The sequence below is a fragment of the Camelus bactrianus genome, chromosome 23, assembly GCF_048773025.1.
Source record: "Camelus bactrianus isolate YW-2024 breed Bactrian camel chromosome 23, ASM4877302v1, whole genome shotgun sequence".
NCBI classification, from domain to species: Eukaryota; Metazoa; Chordata; class Mammalia; order Artiodactyla; family Camelidae; genus Camelus; species Camelus bactrianus.
Window position 1 is genome coordinate 15504176 of NC_133561.1, and position 17616 is coordinate 15521791.

Below are 17616 nucleotides of genomic sequence, written 5' to 3' on the forward strand. Positions count from 1 at the left end.
GGCCAAGGACAAGAACAGATGAGGGATGTCAGCCTAAAAAATCCACAACAAGGGGGAGAGTATGTAGCTCAGTGGTAGAATGCGTACCTATCATGCACAAGGTCCTAGGTTCAATCCCCAGTACCTCCATTAAAATAAATAAATAAACCTAACTACTTTCCTCCACCACCCCAAATTTTTTTAAAAACTCAAAAAAAAAAAAAATGCACGACCTTAAAGTTGAGAGGTATGTTTTATTTGGCGGATTTTCTGAAAACTTCAAGACTGGGAGGCAGCCTCTTTGATCCTTCTAAAGGACTGCTCCAAAAAGGGAAGAGAGGAGCCAGGCTATATGAGTCTTTGCAACAAAGAACAGATAGTCGGAATATCAAAAGATTACTGTTTTGTTTTTTTTTTTTTTTTAATTTTTACTTTATTGTAACTTTTTTAGAGGGGAGCTAATTAGGTTTATTTATCTATTTATTTATGTCTCTATATTTAATGGAGGTACTGGGAATTGAACCTAGGACCTCATGCACGCTAAGCACGTGCTCTACCACTGAGCTATACCTACCCCCAAAAGATTAGTGTTAATTAAAGAAAATCGGATATTCCCAAGTTAAGGAATTTAGGCTTTTCTGTGTATGGGAAGATGCAACAGTCTGGGCTCATTGAAATTATTCCTTTGATGTGCACTTCACCCATCTAGGGCCAGTGCCTCGTGCTTCCCCATCCCGAGTCTCCTCAGGGGGCACCATTAAGGGTGGCTGCTTTGGCTGAGTATCCTGTTTCCATCCTGAGTTCCCTCAGGGCTCAATGTGGAGGTGGCTCTAATGTGATGGCTTGATGGCTGTAACATTCTTTGTTTGCTGATATGGCAGTCAATATTTTTCATTCACAGGGAGGAGGAATAAAACAGGTGAAGACAAAACCAAACCCAAATATTGGCTGATTCCATGGATGTGGGGTGCCTGGGAATTCCACTCCTGAAGCACTTGGTGCAAAGGGCTCAGTTCTTAAATCTGAATAAATACCCATGGTTGCCAATGCAATTCACATGTACTATGACTCCTTCTCCTATCTGGGAAATTTAGAAAGTAAGGAGCAATAGGCAGTCCCCAAAAGATTCTAAGGGGCAGAGAATTAACAAGTTCCTTCAGATGCAGTCCCCCTTTATAAAATGGGTGCGTGGCCCTCAAGAACAAGGCCAGTGTTGACTTTAAAGCTAAGAGGAATCTGACACCCTGATGATGATGGAAATGTACCTACAGGGCTGGCTCATACCACCTGCCAGAAGAGCCTCAGGCCATGGAATCTTTGGCTATGAAAGGACCCCAGAGGTCACCAGCCTCCAGCTCTACAGGCTCCTCTGGCAGTAGGGCCCCAAACTGGCTGACTATCAATCATTAAAGACCAAACGCTTTCTCTTCCAGTGAACCAGCATCTTGGTTGCAGAGCCCAGAATCTGTATTTTGAACACACTCTCCAAGGGATTCCGATGCTCAACCAAGTTGGGGAGCCCCTGACTCCTTGAACACAACCAGTGGTGCTGTATTCTCACCCTCACAAGGCAGCCCATTCAACGTGGCACAGCTCCAGCCACAATATAATTTTTTTTTTATGTTTAACTAAAATCTGTGCCCCTTTAAGTCCATCACTAGTCCTAGTCCTAATCCTCCCTGTGGAGCAACAAAGAATGAATACACTTCCTCTTCTCCAGGACAGTCCTGTAAACACTTGAAGTTAGTACCAAGTGCCCAGTAGCCTTCTCTTATCCAAGAAAAAATGCATTTTCTTATCCAAGGAGATCTTTGAATACTTCTCACCCATTTTATTTATTTCGCCATCACCCACTAAGAGCCAATAATGTGCACATGACATAGCAGGGCCTGTCCACAAAATGTCTGTTAAAAGATACTTTCTTAAAAGAGTAAATAAGGACTCTCATACAAATATAAAATAAACGTGTGTCCCCTCCATTGGACAGGATTAATTTGTATATAGAAAAATCATTTTGCATTGCTACAGTTATCTACAACTTAGAGTGTAAAAAGACTCAAAAACAATGAAAGGCTGGAAGGAGGTGCTCTAAGCCAGGGTTTCTCAGCCTCAGCATTACTGAGGTCACTGACATTTTGGATGCCAGCTAAAAAGTGTCTCTTGCCGTCTGATTCTACAGGAACAAAGTCACCAGCCACTGCAGTCACTGACCTTCAGCACACCCTGAAAGGGGTTCAGGGCTGAGATCAGGAATGAGGCCCTCTGTGCTCTGGGAAAAACTGGCAGAACAGGCCTTCAGATAGTTAGATATTTTCAGGAGATTTTTTTATGAGCCCAATTTCTTGCATCTTCTCCTGTCTAGAAACGCACTTAAAATCATTAAAGGAGACATCTGCTCCTCAGGACTAGCAGCAACCTTCGGCCAAAATGTGTGCTTGACTGCACGTGTCCCTCTTTCACTAAAATCACATATATACTGGCCTTCCCCCCGTCTCCGGAGAAGTTCTTCTAAGCTGTCTGAGTCTGTCTCCTGGTCAATAGTCCTCATTTTGCCCCACATAAAACTTAATTCACAATTCTCACATTGTGCTTTTTTTTCTTTTTTTCAGTCCACATGGACTACAGAATTCTTTGCTGTGGGGAGCTGTCCTAGGCATTCAAGATGTTTAGCAACATCCCTGGCTTCTACCCAGTAGAGGCCAGTAGCAAGCCCCCCGATCCTCCAGTCATAGAAAAAATTATCTCCAGACATTGTCAAATGTTCCTCAGGGTGGGGAGGAGAGGGCAAATTTACCCGCTGCTTAGGAACTGCTGCTTGAAACAATGCATAGCTTTCCACTGAAATAAAAGTACTTCATATTAGCACCGTACTCCTTGGCACACACATTTCTTAGTGTATGAGTTGAGAATCTCATGCTGTCTCCCCAACCGAGCGGTCACAGGGTTCTAAATGTCCTACCAGTATGGACTCAGTCCTCCCAATTAAATGTGAGTTTCAGATAAACAGCTATTGGGTAAGAAGACATTTTCCTCTACCCTTCTAGCTTTTTCTGGCTGGTCTTAGAAGTAAATGGACATGAAACAGGTTAACAGGAGAAAATCAAAAAAAAGTTTAATAACATGGATGCATGGGAGAGACCCAGAAAAACAGTAAAAATTCACCAAAATGGCTAAAGCCCTCTCCTTAAATACCATCTTTAGCTAAAGACAAAAGAGGGTGTTGGTGGTAGTGGGTTGGGACTTCAAAGGGAAGGAAGGCGATTGACTTGGAGTTGGGAAAACAAATATCTGGCGAGTAAATGTTTGCTGGGCCCACACAGAGACAATGGGACACAGAGGAATCAGATCTCTAGGCCCTGCTTGAGTTCGCACCTCCACACCTAGCCCCTATTCTTCGCAGATATCTCTGGTCATGGCTCTATCCAGGAGTGGGCACTTTATCTAAATTCTTTAGGCAGTTTCCAGGTCAGGTCCTTTTTTGTCTTGATTACTTTCAGCTTGAAGTAATCTATATGCCAAAGAGACATTTGGGGGAGGCAAAGATTGCTCCCCAACATAATGAATAATTTTTTAGTTGAAGTATGCCCCCATGCAATATTTCGGACATACTTATTCTAAAAGATCACTGGTATTTGCCTGAAAATCAAATTTAACTGGGAGGATGTAATGGGAGAGGGGATTAGTTTATTTATTGTTTATTACTTTTTTAAAAAAAAAATATAGGCACTGGGGATTGAACCCAGGACTTTGTGCATGCTAAGCATGCGCTTTACCACTGAGGTGTACTTCTCCTCCCTCCCTCCGCTAGGATGTATGTTTATTTGCCAAATCTGGCAACCCTATCTGTGATCATATACCTAACTCATAGTGGTGCGCAGCATCCTGATTATAACGCGGCCTCTGGTAACAGAATCCCTGTTCTGCCCCTGACTGTGCGACATAGAGTAGCGTCACTTAACCTCGCTGATGCGTAATTTTCGCATCTGTAAAATGGGGGCCCTAGCAGGACAAGCTTCTTACAGAGCTAATACTATCTCCTCGAGCTCTCTCCGGGATGTGACTCACAGGGTGTTTCCTCGGGAATCACAACTGCCCAGCCTCGGGTTTCTCCCAGCCTTCCTCCCCCGCAGGTGGGAAGTCGGCCATCGGGGTCCGGTTGGAGTCCCGACTTTTCCACCCGGACGCCCGAGTGCGCGGCGCCGGCCAGCGGGGCCATCCCGGGTGCCGTCCACAGGTGGCAGCACCGGCCGCGCGGGCCGCCGGCGTCCCGCCGCTGCTCCGCAGGCCGCAGGCCGCCGGCCGGCGGGGTCCGGGCGGGGCGCCGAGCAGGCCGGGAGCGGCCAGGCCACGCCCCGCCGGGCGGAGGGTGCTTTCCCTGCCGGGTGAATCACCGCCCGCGGCAGCCGCCCGCAGTCCCGCCGCCGAGCGCCGCGCCCCGCGCAGCAGCCGAGACCCTCGCTCGCTCGCTGGGCCGCAGCGCCGGCGCCGGGCCCGACCATGGCAGGCATCGCGGCCAAGCTGGCCAAGGACCGGGAGGCGGCTGAGGGGCTGGGCTCGCACGAGAGGGCGGTCAAGTACCTCAACCAGGACTACGCGGCGCTGCGGGACGAGTGCCTGGAGGCCGGCGTGCTCTTCCAGGACCCCTCCTTCCCCGCCCTCCCGTCTTCCCTGGGCTTCAAGGAGCTGGGCCCCTACTCCAGCAAGACCCGGGGCATCGAGTGGAAGCGGCCCACGGTAGGGAGCGCGCCCGAGGCGGGAGGCGGGGCGGGCGGGGTTCGGGGCCCGGAGGCGCGGCTCCTGGGCCTCCTGACCCGCGAGAGCCAGGACCCGGCGCTCGGCGCTCGGGGACCGCGCGGAGCCCAGCCCGCAGCCGAGCCAGGGGCTCTGCAGGCGCGGGGTCGAGGGAGGCTCCCGGGTCGCCCGCGTCCCCTCTGCCACCCGCGGCTTCTGCAGGACGGGCCGAGGCGCCCACTGCCCTTCAATCCCACAAGCAGGCCCGCCAGCAAAACCGCACAGATACTCGGGTGACATAAAGGGACCTGGAGGAAACTTCAGTTGGACTCCAATGAGGAGATGGTGGGAAGTGGGGAAGAGTCTGCGGAGAAAGGAGGCGGGATGCGGGGGGCAGTATTTAACCGGGGAAAGTCGGTCTCTGACTTGGTTCTGTCTGCTTCGGGGAGGGGGGAAGTCTCCTCACGGCCCGGTCCTTTGTGACTGAGGATTGTCTCACGCAGTGATGGTTAGATTTATCCAGTCAGTTTCCTGCTTATTTTAACAAATGGGAGCTGAGGAGACCTCCCCTTAACATTGAACCTGGTGATTATCAAAGGACCGGGGAGAAGAAGCCAGTGCCTGCCCCTCACTCTCTGGCCCAGAATCCTCACCCTGGAGTCTCAGGGGCCCCTCTGAGCTCCCTTATCCCGCGCGCTGGGTCTCTGTCCCCCTTGCCCTGGAAGGCCTTGGGACAGTTTGCTCCCTACTCCAATCATCCATACTGTTTCCCAGGGTAGCCCTGCTGGCCCCACCTCCTGTGTGACTGCTCCCCAAGCTTCCCCCACCAAACCTCAAGGAGGCTCCCTGGGAAATCCAACCTCTAGATTCCTGTTATGAAAATAAGCAGTCCTGCCCTGCTTCCACTCCTCCGAGCCCCCGCATCCTCCAGTCACCTTCTGTTACCCTGAACCCAGCCCACAGGCGATAAGTACAGTAGGTAGTGCCCTTGGCCCGGAGCACTTGAGTTCATTTCTTGCTAACCTGCAAGAGCCGTTTCACCTCCGTTTCTTCCTCTAAAAGAAGTTATTCCTAAATAGTTTCCCCTCTTCACTGACTCACCAGGCTGAGCACCTTCTACTTTCTCAAGGGCACCCAGCTCTTTCCTGCCTCACCTGCCAGGGACACCCTATCCTGGTTTTCTGGAGTCTGGCTCACTCACTCTTTGGGACTTAGTTAAATAGCCCCTCCCCAAAGAGATCCTTCCTGATCTTCTTAGCAGCCCCCTTCCCGTCTTGTATTCTTTCTCAATGAACTGTGCTAATTTCCTTCATAGCATTTTCACAGTTTGTAAATATAACTACATAATTTGTGTGTCCTTCCTACTGCACTGCAGGGACCATGTGTGTGTTATTCAACAGTTTATCCCTAGTGCATTCACAGTATCCATGCATCATTCATTCATTTAACAATGTTCACTGAGTGCCTGTTACATGTCAGGCACTGTCTTAAATGCTTGGGATACATCTGTAAACAGACAGTGACTCCTTGTGGAATGAATGAATGAATACAAGATTGTAATGAGCCTCAAATGAAATTACAGCTGTGAAAGTGATGAACAAGATAATGTATTCACCTTACACTTGTATAGCCCTTTACAGTGCACAAAGTGAATTTACACACTTCTTTACTTATTCTTTCATTCATGCAATAAACATGTATTGGACACCTACTGTATGCCAGGCACAGTGCATATGGCTTCTGCCTCTGAAGGCTTTAAGGGCTAGTGGGGGACACAGGTCACCCAGCAACTGGAAATGCCTGTAGGACTCCCAGATGGGGAAATAGAGATCGGGAGCCATTCCAGGTCCCCTGCTTAGTGCAGGACAGTCTGTCCACTGCACAACCAAGGCAGGGGGTAGCTATTATATTCCCAGTCAGCAGTTGAAGAAATTGAGGCTTGGGAAGGCTAAATATTTGCTCATGCAGGTGTGCTGGGATGGAGGCAGGGCTGTGTCCAGCCTGTGGATGTGAGAGCCCACAGCTCACAGCCGCCCCCTCTGTCTTCCCAAACACTGCTGTGGTCAGGCAGGGCCAACAAACATGTGTCCCCTGGATCTGGATGGAAGCAAGTCATTGTGACTTTAACAGAGCAACTGCAAGGGGATAGAATTTCAGTGCGGTGGAAGCCAGACCCCAAAGTAAGGAACCGGAAATGAAGAGTGCGCTCACCTCATGTGGCAGGGGCGCCTGTGAGAGGAGAGGAGGAGGAGTGGCAGGGAGGGTGGGACCTGGGGTTTGAGAGGCTGTTGTATCAGATGGGAGCATCTGGAATGTGTTCTGCGTCACCAAGAGGAAGGGACTGAAGATAAAAGCAGGGAGGAGACGGTGAAACAGGATGGGAAATTAGGGCGGGCAGGAACAGGCTGAGGGACCGCTCCTTCTCTGAGAGGATGTCCCACACTGGCTACAGAGGACTCCGGGCTCAGGCAGGGGGCTGAGGAGGGCATGGCTGAAGTCACACTGGATGGGCCTTCACACTGGCCATCCAAGGATGGCACCAGTCCCTTGGGAGCCAGGGCAGGTGTGTCAGTCCCCATTTTACCCTGAGACATCTAAGGCCTGAGTGTTTACACTCAGCTGGCTGAACTCAGCCTCAAACCTGCATCTCCTGTGTCCAAGTTCAGAGATTATAATCATCAACTTCTTTGGTAATAACAATAGTAGGTAATAGCGTGCTTGCCAAGGCACTCTTACATAGTTATCTCATCCAACCTCCAGAAGAACCTTGTGTGGTGGGTGCACATGTCATCACCATCCCCATTATAGAGATGAGGAAACTGAGGCTTAAAGAGGGAAGTAACTTGTCAGGGTCATAGAACCCATATAAGAAGTGGCAGGGCCAGGATTCAAGCCCAGGTTGTCTGACTCCAAAGCCCCAGCCCTCACCCGCTTCCTCGGACTCTGACATTCTGTATTTAATTCAGTGTTCTTCGTGTTGTAACAAGTTTCCATTTCCTGAAGCATCTCTGAGGGCCACTCTAAACTTTGCCTTCTTTGGAGAGGCTGCCAAAAGAGAAAGTTTCTCAAACATAATGGAAAAATCCTCCTGGGGTAAGTGCCTGGTGCACTGAGGATTATCAGCGTGGTTCTTGGGCTCCCAGCACCAGGCCCAGTCTATTCTGTCAGCTGGATAAGTGCTTGCCTGGCAGGCCTTGGGCAGAGCTAGCTTCGTTTGGCTCAGCAGAAAAACATTCTCATTGGTTCTGTTATCCCCCAAACAGGCCAGCCTAAGCAGGGAAGGGACTGTGCAAAGCAGGAAAGGAGGGTGTCGTGCTGCAGATTCTGGAAGAGCCTCCACCATCTAAGGCAGGACGGACAGGGGCCCGCCGGGGGCTGTCGGGTGGAGCTCCTGCAAACCAGGGGCCCCGGCGGAGGGAAGCCCAGATTCATGCCTGACTTCCTCTGTGGCTGTCGGGTGGGGCTCTTCAGAATCAGGAAACTTACACAGAGAGAGCTGCCACCAAGCTAGCACTGTTCAGTCAGGCGACGTGGACAGCCCTTCGAGGCCTGGTCTGATCAGTCAGAGGGAGCGCAGCAGGGGAAAGAGTATGTGGTTTAACACCAGCAAGTTCAGATCCCCGTGCTGTCTACAGCTTATGAGTGATATAACTTGAGTCAAGTTGCTTTATCTCTGAGCCTGTTTCCTCACCTGTAAAACGGGGTCGGAGCACATCTGTGTTCCTGAGGGGGTGCCTGAGATGAGACACCATGCACGGTATTGACAGCAGGCGCACAGTCTGTGGCTGCCCCAAGTACCACGGCCAGTGGGCCAGTTCAGAAGGCTGGATACATGGCCCTGCCCTCAAGAAGAGTGTGAATGTTAGGAAGACAGTGACACCTGTCAGCACCGCGGCAGAGCGCACAACCAGATACTAAATTACAGAGTACAGATGCGCTGGGACTCAGAATCAAAGGGAGGGGTGAGGGCTGGATGGGGAAGGAGGCCTTCTTGGAGTTGGTGACAATGAGTCTTGAGATATGGTAACATGTGGAAAAGGAGAGAACAGGGTGGGAGAGGGAAGTATTCCATGCAGGCAGAACAGCTTGCAGGCAGAACAGCTTACACGCAGGAAGAGAGGAGAGGGGCTGGCGTGGTGGGTAGGGCAGTTCCACAGAGTAGACAGTTTCAAGGCCCCCAGAGGAGGCTGGACTTGGTGCTGCCCCGGCCCCAGGAAGTAGCATGATGAAGTGGACTCTGGGCAGTTTGGGTGATGAGTGCCAGTGGAGCAGTGGTGCCCCCACCCACCCATCAGGACCCCCAGAGCAGAGGTCAGAGAAGGACCCCATGGCAGTCTAACTGTAACTGCAGAACTTTCCCTAGAGGGGTGGGGAACAGGGAAAGGGGGTCCGATGTACCATTTGGGAGCCAAGATGTCCTAACTGTAAAAATTCAGGCCTGGTGGGTTGACAGCACTTTGTGGGTCTTATTTCCAGGAGATCTGCAGTGATCCCCAATTTATTACTGAAGGAGCCACCCGCACAGACATCTGCCAAGGAGCCCTGGGTAAGTGACGGACTCTGAAGCAGGCTGCGGGTGGGGGGTAGGGGGGGCCTCTGCAAGGGTGTGGGTGGAAGGGGTGAGGGATGTTCTGTGGCTTCTCTCCCTTGCTAGACAGCTTGGCAATTTCCATTTCCAGAAGCTCCCTGGAATTTCTTGTCGCCTGAGGGCCCTGTGCAGCAGTACACAAATGCACAGATGTGCAGCGAGGCCTCCTGTGTCCCCTGCACTGGGCGAGTTGTTGAAGTTATAAAGACACTGCCACTGGAGGATGGAGGCGCTTCTGGACCTTGGTCCCTGTACCTCCTGGGGCCAGCGTTACTAGTGGCTCATGAATAGTCTGGCTCTGGGCTGAGGGCCGGGTGGGAGGACTCCCCCAGGCCAGCTGTAGCACTGAGACATCAGTTCTCTGGGGTTTGCGGATGGGATGGTGACTCAGTGTGAAAGAAGAGGAAATCCTCATAGTTGCTGCTGGGAGGAAGTTAACATATTGGGGCGTCCTCAGTGTTTGCCAGACGAGCTCACCATGGTATCACAACAGTGGACTCGGTGCTCGTTGTCACAGGCAGTTGTAATGTTTGTTTCAGTAAGATTACCTGGAGTGGCTGAATTGGGAGGGTCTGAAGCTGTGCTCTCTAAAGCCGAGCTCTGATTCTCTGGGTACAGTGCCTGCTGAGATTGGAACCTGCAGGGTCTCCGGCTTTGGCATGAAAGCCCCCAAGGCTCCTATGAAGAGGTCTCAACAGTGGGGCCTGAGACCATTATTTAAGATTCTCAGAGAATCCATGCTCATTTTTTTTACTCATAATAAATACAGGCCTATGATCACTGGAGCAGATTATTTGAGGCAATAAACCATTGTTTCCTGCCATCACTTTCAACTTTCTCTCCAGATTAGTCCATCGGCAACAAGAATGATCAAATTGAATTGTACCTCCTTTCTTGGCCCACCTAGCGGAGTTTCCATCCTGGGAGTAACTTGTTTCAGATCATCCCACAGCTGAAGTGAAGGTCTGGGATGCAAATGACTCCAAGGCCTGTGTGTTTAACCCCTGAGCTAGACTCCCTAAAAGGGACATGGAAAAATTTCAACCTCTGAGGGATGTCAGGGCCACTGTGTGAATCACTGGGAGGGCACACTGGGAGCCCCTTGGGAAATGCCTCCCCGAGAGAATGTGACCCAGGGCTGGGCATGCACACCCCGCTGTCTGACCTCAGCCTCTATGCTCAAATTCCTGAGATGCCAGAGCACATTCATACCTGTAGAAAACGCATTTCCCACCTTCTCTCCGCAACAAAGATAGAAGTCCAGGGGCCCTTGGGCATTTAAGGTGGGTGCTCCAGGGAAATCCACTGGTTAGAGAATATGGTTGTTAACAGGGCTAGAAGTTGATGGAGCAACTTCGACCAACTGTGGGGGCTTTAGAAAATCTGGAAACAAACACAGCAACTGTCACACCTGGGCTAAATTCCACACCTGGACTGAACATCTACTTCAAAGTTTAATGACATCTTAAGGGCCAAGTTGCAAGATTTAAATCCTTTAAGTACTGCCAGACCATTTGGAGAGGAGACAGGCAAAGCATAAATTCCCTATGATAAGCACCAAATCAAATAGAAACAAGATTAAGGGTAAGTCCTTTAAAATTTTCTCAAAAAACTGGTCTATAATTTCTAGGGCTTTTTTTTTTTTTTTATATCATGTTAGTCATTTTGTTCTCTTGACCTTTTATTTTGGGTGATCCTGGTTCGATTACAGTCAGTGAAATGTGGTGGACTGAACTCTCACCCTGATTCTAGCGTCCGGGCACAGGGTGGTGATGGAGTGGTGACCGTCACCAGGTCCCAGCAGGTTCAGAGGCATCGGGAACGGGGGCTGTGGCAGCAACCCCTGGCCACATGAACAGAGATACAAGTTGAGGCTCAGCTCTTAGGTGGCAGACTATTGACAAGTCATCACTGAGAACCTCAGTTTCTTCTAAAAATGGGAGGGGGGAGGGGGAGTGAGGTGACCTCAGAGATCCCCTCAGATGGGGCATTCAGCTGTTCTAAAGTCATTCCTCATGTCTGATGCTGAGTGTAGACCTTGTGCAAGGGTTAAAGCACCGCCCACCAGACCTCTTATCTCAGGTAAGGAGTGATGGCAGCGCCTGCCACCTGTTGAACAGTGTGCACTTCCTGGAGCGGTTTTCATTGTTATCTCATGTAATCATCCCGTCTCTGAAGTAACTATTTTCACCCCCATGATGCAGATAAGAAAACTGAAGCAGAGGTGGGGATACATGTAAGGCCACACAGCTAAAAGTTGTCAAAGGAAAGAACCCTGATCTGATTTAAAATTTTTCCAGTCTCTTTTCACTCCCATCATGAGTTGCCATGATGCTGTGTTGAGGGACTGCAGGGGTAAAATTCTCAAAGCACAATTAACTTTATCTGACTTTCTACCCTGAGACTCAGTTCACCAGTGAACCTGGATGGGGGCCACCCTTGGGCTGGAACCTTTTCCAAGGCCCAGCCTCCTTTCACAGGGCTGCCAGGCAGTGGTTAATCCTCAGACTCCCACCCTCTTTTCCAGAGGGGTCAGCTCGAAGCCTCACCAGAGTAACTCCCACCATGTTTGCAGAACTGCTCTGACATGAGCCACCTGCACTGCAGACCTTGGGTGTGCTAAGCATTGAGTCAGCGAAGAAAAATCTGCCCATCTGGAGGAAGGGCTGGAGACCTAGCTGAGCCTCGGCCAGGCTGGCCCTGCAGCTAAATGTGGCTCTGGGGTTGCTGTTAGCAGCCTCTGCTACAAGTGGTTGCCACTTGGAGTGGCCCCCGGGGCCCCGGAATCCCAGAGCTGAGCCCCTCCTGCCTTTGGTTTTCACGGGCTGCTGCTGAGCTTGCACCACTAATCCCCTGCATGGCCCCTCACAGCCCCAGGGCCCCCACAGTGCCCACGGCTCTCAGGGGAAGGCAGCCATCCTGGCCCGGTGCCCCCATGGGCCCTCGGCTTCCTGGGGGAGGGCCGGAGGCTACCTGCACAGTCAGAGCTGTTGAAACTGCACAGCCCCACTTCTTTGTAACCTGACACATGTTCTCCAGGCCCCTCAGAAGTAGATCACTTTGCCTCTACCCCTAAGAGTAACACGGGCCCCCAGAGCACCTGCTGGGGGTGTCTGTCTATAGGGTGCCCCTCCCCAGGGCTCAGCTCAGCAGAGAGTAGGGAGTGGCAGGGCCAGTGGGAAAAGCACACGGAAAGGAGGTTTCCAGTTCCTGTTGTCTTGCCTGGGTGACTTCAGGCAGGTTACCCAAGCTCTCTGGGCCTCAGTTTCCTCTTCTGTAAAATGGGAATAATGGTAATACTCCATTCCCAGGGCTGTGGTGCAAAATGCACTTAATATAGGCAAACACAAATCATGAATAAATTCAACATCTTCCTTTTTCCCCATTTTTAAATGTTGTAAGTAATTTTTAAATGATTCTTAGATTGTAATTTTTAAAAGCCATTTTAATAAATGCCTTTAAAATTTTTTAATAGAGTTTGTTAGAACAGTTTTAGTTTTACAGAACAGTTGAGATGGTAGCACAGAGAATTCCATGCACTCCACCCCCAGTTTCCCCTATTATGAACATCTTACATTAGTGTGGGATGTTTGCTACAATTAATGAGCCAATACTGGTACATTATCATTAACTAAAACCCATACGTTTATTTAGCGTTCCTTAGTTCTTACCTGGTGTCCTCTTTCTGTTCAGGAACCCCACCCAGGGCAGCACATTACATGTAGTTGTCAGGTCTCTTTAGGTGCCTCTTGGCTATGACACTTCCTCAGACTCCACTTGTTTTTGATGACCTTGCTACTTTTCAGGAGTGCTGGTTGGGGATTTTGTAGGATGCCTGCTATTGGCATTTGCAGGTATCTTTTTAAAAAACAGTGCATGTAGTTTTAAAAATAAAAGGACTAGGAAAAAAAGTGTTGGCTGGTTTGATGGAGAAAGTAAATACATTTTTTTCTTTCTGAAAACAATCACTTCAGCCCGGAGGCCCCTCCCAGCCTCCGGGAGCAGACATGCGCTGTCCTTGAGTCATCCTTTCCTCTCTGGTCTCTCCGGGTTGTAAATGCTCTTTCAGAGCCTTTCTCCCCTGTGACCGCTGCTGGTGCTCCCTGCTCCCTTTCCTGCTGCATCTAAGACAGTCCCACAAACAAGGCAGGGATGAGTCCCCCAGAGGCCCCTGTCCTTCCCTGGCTGCCCCAGCCGTGGCAGTCACACAGCGAGTTCCAGCCTCATCTGGGGCCAGAAGGGCAAATCCCTCCTTGGCTGTCCCTGACCTCTTCTCCCCAGGGAGGAGAGGCAGTGGAAATCCTTCCATTGTCGCATACACTGTGCTCTGAAGCCAGAGGAAACTGCTAGAAGGAGTTTACACGGTTCCTTTGCTCCTGTGGCCCATGGATCAGAGTGTGACTTTTCACTTGGGCAGGTCCCCCCGAGCCAGGAGCCAGGCCACATCCCTGTGTGGCCTTAGTGGTCTGTTTCTAAGATGAGGGGATGGGATTCCAGGTTCCTAAGGTCCCACCACTCCTGATGGGCTGTGACTTCCACCGGCAGCCTCTGCTCCCCTGCCACATCCCTCCTCACCGGGCTTCAGCTCGCGTTTGCTGAGCAGTAATGTCTCTGCTCCAAGGTCTGAGACCCTTGCTCCGATCATCTCTGGCAGGATCAAACACAGAGAAGCCCCCACCCAGGCGATTTCAGAAATGAAGGCTGAGCATTCCGTGAGGTTGGTGGGGTTCTGGGCCACAGCAGTGCAAGTAAAGGAGCCCCAGGAGGAGGGCGGTCCTCTCTGGCTGGCCCAGCATCGGGGGGCCTGGCCAGCAGGTATGCCAGGGGGCAGACTCTAGACCAACCCTGCCAGCAGACCTTTTTGCAGTGATGGAAGCGTTCTGTACCGTCAGTACGATAGCCACAAGCCGCAGGCAGAACACTTGAACTGTCCCTATTGCAGTCAAGGAACTGAGTTTTTCATTTAATTCAGTAAAGAGTCACATGTACGCTACGGCCACTGCAGTGGACGGCACAGCAGAACTGAGTGTGGGGATCAGCCGGCCATTCTCCAAGGTGGGCTGGTCCTCACAGGCCTGGGTGTCTCCACACAGAGCCAAGCGAGGCACATGTATCGATAACCATCTGTAAAGAGCAGGGGCCAGAGGGAGGACCTGGATGGCCTGCAGTGAGAGGTTGGCTTCTTGGTCCTGCCACTTTCTGGCTCTGTCATGTGGGGCAAATCACTATCCTCGTCAAGCCTCAGTTTTCTTATCCATAAAATGGGGATGATGATACTACCTACCTCTGCGGGCCATGAGGATGAAATGAGACCATGCCTGGAAAGCTCGGAGCACCAGAGGCTGACACTTAGTAAGGGTTTAATAGCTACATACTGCAAGTTATCTCTGGGGGGCGTGTGGCTCCAGGGGAGTATGTGAAATGAGGCTGGGGAGGTGAGGCAGAGCGCGCTGGGCCGCATCTTGAATATCCGATGGGGTCCCAGCTCTAGCACTTGGCGTTGACGACCACTGAAGTTGTGGAGAGGGGGTGAAAGGAGCTAGTTGTTCAGAGAACAGTTCAGGAAACTCAGTGAAGTCTCCTGCCCCAGCTTTCAGGGTCAGGAGGTGGCCATAATCCATGATGTTTCCCCAAGAGGCCAGGAGGTTCTTTACTGGCTCCACTCTGGCCCTCTCTTCTCCCAGCACACGCTTTGCCCGCAGGGCCCCTGCTCCTTTCAGCCTCAAGCTTCCACTTACCCACCTGTGAGATGGGAACAAGGTGATATTGGCATCCTTCCTTTTCCCATAAGGTGGAGAACCTTAAGACTGTGGCTGAATGGTGCCACTGGAACCCAGGGCCCCTTGTGGTTTCTCTCCCTCTAGGGATCAGGACCAGAGCCAGAAAATCTGTAACGTTCGTTCTTACTGCAACCCACAATGTGAGTTTCCTCCTGGCATTTTGCTGCCCCAGCCACAGTGAGACTTGCCTTTAGTTCAATGCTGTGAAGGCCCCCAGGAAGTCAGGAAAGGAGCTGCCTCCCTGCTGGTTCCTCCAGGAGGTGAGGAGGTCAAGCTCTGAGGAGGAGGAACTAGGGCCAGGGCTGGCTTCTCCTCCTCTCCTGCAGGGGTCTGTGGGCGCAGAGGTTCGGGAGGAAGCACTGTGCTTGTGACCATGCCAAGCAGGCAGGCACAAGGCTTCAGAGGACTGGCAGGGAGCTCTGATATTGGGTAGTAGCCATGGGGGCAATGGCTGCAGGGAACTGGGGAGCAGAAACAACCCCTGCAGATGGCTGCTTCCTCCTGGTCCAGGGCATGGCTGAGGGCAGCACACACGGGGCAGGGCTTCCCCTCTGAGAGTCCAGTCAGTGTGCAGCGCCTCGGCATCCTGGCCCCCATCCCTTCTCCTTCCAGGCCCCCATCCACAGGAGCAGCAGGGGGAAGGAGGGAGGTGTGGACACATGGTTTGGATCACTTGCTCTTGCTATGGTTCTGTGTGCAGCTCAGGGAAGGAGGCTGAAGGCCTGGCATTAACCAGGATTGGGATATGAGCAGAGTGGATCTCCTCCACCTCTGCTGACAGCCACTGATGCAATGAGACCTGATTGTGTGTAAGCGTAACTCTGGTTTGGGGGTACCCTTTTCTGGGCTGCTTCAGGCCATGAAGCAGGCATAAAAAAGACACCCAGTGTGACTCATCAGCCACCATCTCAAAGGGCTGGGCCCTGACAGGGTGTGTGCTTTCTCTGGGGAACTCCCTCCCTGCCAGCTCCCAGGGCAGCCCCAGGACTTCCTTCCCTGCCCTTCCAAGAGTAGGCTCCCTTCCTCCTCAGGCTGCATAGGCCAGGAGAGAGAAGTCCTGTCGGGCAGGGTATCGAGTCTTCTGGAGCCTGTTAATTACCAGTGTCCCAGGAGGGGTCAAATTTAGTGAGAAGAGCCTGAAAATCTTGGACCATTTATCACTGATCTAGCTGTCACCATGGAAAGCAAAGGAACAAAGCACTACAAGGATGAAACACAGGACAAGCGAGACTTGAGACAGAGCAGGGTTTTCCGACCTCAGCACTGTTGGTATTTGGGGTCTTCATAGTGGGGGCCTGTGCTGTGGGCTGTGGACCAGCATTCCTAGCCACACACACACCCCCACCGCCCACTAGATGCATTAGCACCCGCTCCCTCAGCATGACAACCAAAAATGTCTCCAGACATTGCCAAAAATCCCTTTCCTAGGGGGAAACCAGAGATAGATCTGGGGAGAGAGGGGTCTCTGGAAGCATTAAGTACCACAGGGCTGGCAGAGGGTCATCACAGGGCATCTGGGGTGTAATGCCCATGCCGGGAGCTGGTGAAGGGAGGCCAGCGAGGAGGACCCTGAGTGGGCGGTGGGAGTGGTAGTTGGTAGGTGAGCTGCGGAAGACAAACTCCACACACTTCCAGTACAGCCTCCCCTAACCCAGCACAGTTAGGAGTCATCATAAGGAAGGAGGGAACAGTAAGAGCAGCATTGCTGGGGTGTTTGACCCTGTGGGAGAGGAGCTCCAACCCTCCCTGGTGAGTTGCTGCAGCAGAGGAGGAGACGGGCTCCCTGCTTCTCTGGGTTGCTCCCCTGGGGGGACCATCTGTCTCAGCAGCTTCCTGGACTTGGTGTGTGCAGTGTATCTCGGGTCCTGGGGTGCCCCGGGGACCACAGAGTGACTGGGCATCTGGGTGCGGCGTCCTGACACTGGCATCGCTCCATGTTGACTCCTCTCTTGCTGGCCTGTTCCCACCCCCAGGGCCAGACTCTGTTAGTTGGCAGGTGCATCTTAGTGTCCCCAGCCAGGCACAGCTGTCAGGAATATCCCTGTCTCATTACACCAGTATCTGCTGTGTAATGACCCACCCCACAAGCAAAGGCTTAAAACAACAGCAGTCATTTTCTTGTTCGTTCTCGTGGTTCTGAAGGATGATTGGGTTCAGCTGGGTGACTTTCAGGCGGTTGCAGTCAGATGGGGACTGGGGTTGGGTCACCTGAAGGCCTCCCACTCATGTGTTTGGTGCCTGGGCTGGAGGGTGGTCAGCTCGGGGAGGTGACTTCCCCATGGTAGAAACAGTTAAATGGACAAATTAAATATTAGTTCTGATCATGCTATAATAGGGGTCAGCGGGGGTGCAGGGGGAGGACATGGGAGGGGAACAGCTGGGGTTAAGAGAGGCCCTCAAAGGCTGGGACCGAGTCTCTAGGATGACTAAGGAGAGGGGTGGAGGGAGGGCGTCTGGCCGGGGAAACAGAGCAGAGTATGCACTTCCCCAGCCGGAAGAGGCTCATTCTGGAAAGTGCAAGTGGTATTTCCTTGTGGC

The 17616-nt window shown here is 51.8% G+C and overlaps 1 protein-coding gene across 1 annotated transcript in view; it reads left to right on the forward strand.

The window, feature by feature from the left end:
• Positions 1–4336: 4336 nt before the first annotated feature.
• CAPN2 (calpain 2) overlaps positions 4337–17616 on the forward strand; it is a 48968-nt gene continuing 35688 nt past the window's right edge. Inside the window, exons 1-2 of the mRNA XM_010973974.2 lie at positions 4337–4713; positions 9187–9256. Of these exons, the coding sequence (XP_010972276.2) occupies positions 4477–4713; positions 9187–9256 (307 nt within the window). The 5' untranslated portion in view covers positions 4337–4476. The remainder of the gene's footprint in view (positions 4714–9186; positions 9257–17616) is intronic.